This window comes from Leptonychotes weddellii, unplaced genomic scaffold (assembly GCF_054177405.1).
Source record: "Leptonychotes weddellii isolate Sample4059 unplaced genomic scaffold, ASM5417740v2 HiC_scaffold_18633, whole genome shotgun sequence".
Lineage (NCBI taxonomy): Eukaryota > Metazoa > Chordata > Mammalia > Carnivora > Phocidae > Leptonychotes > Leptonychotes weddellii.
The window spans coordinates 1-3,806 of record NW_027771204.1 but is presented as its reverse complement, the minus strand read 5'-3'; the positions used below and the strand labels follow the sequence as shown (position 1 = coordinate 3,806).

General features: G+C 40.0%; 1 protein-coding gene across 1 annotated transcript; it reads right to left on the bottom strand.

The window, feature by feature from the left end:
* Nucleotides 1-4: 4 nt before the first annotated feature.
* LOC102744674 (keratin, type I cytoskeletal 25) lies at nucleotides 5-3,737 on the bottom strand (the record flags this gene model as incomplete). The annotated part of the gene is made up of 5 exons (XM_081810133.1): nucleotides 5-196; nucleotides 561-686; nucleotides 790-951; nucleotides 3,079-3,235; nucleotides 3,655-3,737. Coding segments are annotated over 5 exons (720 nt in total), but the record flags the coding sequence as incomplete, so codon positions are not given.
* Between the last annotated feature and the right edge of the window lie 69 nt (nucleotides 3,738-3,806).

Sequence of the window (3,806 nt, the reverse complement as noted above, 5' to 3'; positions counted from 1 at the left end):
GGCAGTAGGTCTCGATTTCCTTCTCCAGGTGGACCTTGATGTCGAGCAGCTGCTCGTACTCCAGCTTCTGGCCCTCCGTCTCGGTTCTGACCTGGTGCAGCTGCTCCTCCAGGGCCCCGATCTGAGCCTGGATCTGGGCGAGCTGTGCACAGTAGTTGCCTTCGGTCTCGGTCAGGGAGCACTCCAGGGAGTGTTTCTGTCAGGAAACAAGAACGAACCTGAGATGCAGAACCCGAGATACGCAGATGTTTGCTCTGATAGATGACTTCCTTCTCTTGTTAATTTCGTCTCCAACTGAGTTTGATTTCACTTGGACACGTAGTGAAGAAGACTCCATGGCATTCTTAAAAAGGAGCACATCTCTCTTTTTGGTGGAATAAGCTAGAGACATTAATGTTGCTGTTTTAGCTGTTCTATGTAAAATCCTATTCTTATGTTCTAGGTTCATTGCATAAATATACATGTGGATATATTCTCACCGTGGTTAAGGGCTTTAAAACCAACTGGCGCATATTTAAAACGATACTCTGGAAGATGGTAAGAAATTGTCCTTTTCATACCGTGGCTAAGAGAGATTGAAGTTCAATTTCTAATGTTTGGAGATTGCGCTTCATTTCGGTCAGTTCATTCCGGGCTGAGGTTGTGGCCCCAACGTCCTCAGAGATCTGCTGTTGCAGCGAAGCACTCTGAAAAGGTAGGAGTGAGGGAGCAAATCTTAGTTTTGTGACCATCACTAAGATGCAGAGGAATCGTTGTTGTTTTTTTTTTTTTTTTTTGGACAGAACTCACCTTCTCGTTGAACCAGGCCTCTGCGTCCCTGCGGTTCTGCTCGGCCAGGGCCTCGTACTCGGCCCGCATGTGGTTCAGCAGGATGGTGAGGTCCACCCCGGGCGCCGCGTTCATCTCCACGTTCACGTTCCCTCCGGCCGCGCATTGCAGGACCTGCATTTCCTAGAGGTAGAAAAGTGTACAGCTCAGGTATGCAGGGATCTCATAGAAAGTCTGAGGCTTAGCTTTGGAAGGCTTCTTAGAGTTCGTCTGGCTTTACCTCCCAGGCTGTGCAATGACCCTCCTCTCCTTTTTATATTTCTTTCCCATCTCACGAAGTAGCCTGCTTCATAATGAGAGAGTTCTTCAACTGCTCCAGAGCTCTCCCATCCGGTGAACCAAAGTCCTGCATTTATGACTCCAATTCACTGGTTTTAGTTCTGTTGCACAGAAAGTCTTAATTCCTTTTCCGAATGAAAACCCTTAAGATATTGAAAATGAATTATCCACCATCTCTTATTCTATTCATTTACAGCTGAAATGTCTCCACCTTGGTGGACTGGTCTTCAATCCACTTAGCAAACAGCTTTGATGTGTTCTTGACTCAGCCAGATCCTGAACACAGCATGAACAGGGGCGAGGGGCTGAGTCTGAGTATTTCTGAACAATTGAAATAATTATAAATAAATATTTATGTGTATATATTTTATACTTATAAATATATTTGTTTACTTATAATTAATAAAGGAAGAGTACCATCCTCTAAAGAATTCTAGCTGTTTAAGAAGCTATTAAGCTTACACAGGGACATTTGATGTTAGACACATCTCTATGTGAATTCTGGTTCTGCCTTGTGGCTGGATGAACCTGAGAAAGTTGCTTAACTTCTTTAAATCTCAGTATTGTTATCTGAAAGTTGAGGATAAAAATCCTTCTCTGGGTTGTTGAAAGGGGTGAAAGAACTATTACTAAAATGACCAACAATATACCTGGTGTATAAATACTAAATAAATGCTAGTTATTCTGCTCATTGTCATCATCGTAGAAGTTGGAATCAGTTTTGCAGTCAAAGTCCACACATGATTCCATATGCAGTATGTACTGTTGGGATGGAGTGAGTTTCTTCTCTCAGACTGTGGTTGGCAGACATCACTGCTAAGACTGTGTGCACTGAAAACGTATGGGTCAGCTTCTGTCCCTACTGCAGAAACTCTCCTCTCCACCACGTCCTGGGTTTAGATTGGTCCTTATGACGATCAGTAATGAGGTTTTCTTTCCTTCCTGCCCCAAGTCTCTCGAGCGATTCTAGCATTCTTTCCTCCCTGGTAGCCCCAGATCTTCTCTATTGTCAGATGTGGCTTTTACTTCAGAGGACTTAGTGAAAACTTCCCCAGTTCAAGCAGAAAAAGATAAAAGAGATGCATGTGGGTTTGCCTGTAAAAAAATCAATGGTATGCAATTTATCAAAAATTTATTACCTACCATGGATGGGCAACACCCATGCTTGAACCATAGAAATGTTGTTCTTCAAGTAGTTATTTTTATAAGACAGGCTCATGCCTAATCAAATAGCATTTTTAGCCTGATTTCCTGCTTTAAGTATTTGGCTTGACTGTAGAAGCCTTTTGGCTGTTTAAAAATATCAAGTTCATTTTCAAAGAATAAAGATTTTTTTTTTTTTTCCAGAAAACAGTGGTTCTAAAAGCAGTCCCAAAGACGTGTCTGGAATAGTGGCTGTAGGATCCGATTTTGAACCCAGCTTCCAATGGTGACTGCTTTGAAGTATATTCTTTATTTGGAAGAAAAGATTTTGATGTAACAATTTATTTTCAGTCTCCCTTTTTATAGACACACCTATTAAGAATATGCATTAATATTAAATGTATATATGTAATGTATGTACAAGGTAAATGTTTAAGTGTTTTGAATCTGCCACTATTATATAGGAATTTAGATCTAGTTTTCTTAGGATGTCCTTACAGTATATTTATTTTATGTAATTAGATGTAATCTCTTAACTGTCCCATTTTAACTTAGCTATAATTACCTAGCCAAACACTACTCTTATAAACCTGATTGATCTGGAAAACAGGATTCTTTTTTTTTTTTTTCCCATGGGAAACTTGATGAGAGAGCAAGGGTGGATTTGTACAAATACTTTGCCATTTCTCAAGACAACTCATGCCTCATTGCCTATTTGACAGTGGGTCTTTAGTACCAATTTCTCATTTAAGAAGTCAAGTGCATTATCTTCTGCCAGATGGACGGTGTCTGCAGAGGGATAGCAAAATGCACATAGGCAGTTCTTACCTCCTTATGGTTCTTTTTCAGGTAAGTCATCTCCTCACTGAGGGTTTCATACTGAATCTCCAGGTCTGTTCTGCACAAGGTGATTTCATCCAGAACTCTGCGTAGCCCATTGACATCGCTCTCCACACTCTGGTGAAGAGCCAGCTCATTTTCATACCTTAAGGAACATTCATGATTTTCCGGTATGTCATATGGTGGGAAAAATAGTCACTTATCAATGATCAAGGGCTAGAATTCTGGAATTTTGAAGTGGCAGATTTGGCCACAAGAAACATTTTAAAAGTATACTGCATAAGAATAATTATTTTCTTTAATTTGAGGTATTTCTGTCACAGAAAATGAACTAGGGGATTGGACACTGCTTTTAGAGCAGTTCATACTTTATGTTTCACAGCCAAAATATAAAAAAGTAGTAACATTCTGTTTAGTTTATTTTACATTCTGTTTTAAATCCAAGTGTTTTACCAGTGTTGGAATAAGAGCTGGTAATAGTTAATGGAGGGCTCAAAAAATAAATTCAATTTAATGCTTCATGTTAATTCCCATGTATCTTTTTCACTCTCTGAGTTGACTTACTTGAGTCGGAAATCATCCGCTGTCAGCCTGGCATTATCGATCTGCAGAATAGCATGAGCATTGCTGGTGGTGGAAGCAATGATCTGGAAATGGGGAGTTTGGCTTTTAAAGGGCAATTTAACACAACCAATAAAAAATAAGTTTTTTTTTTT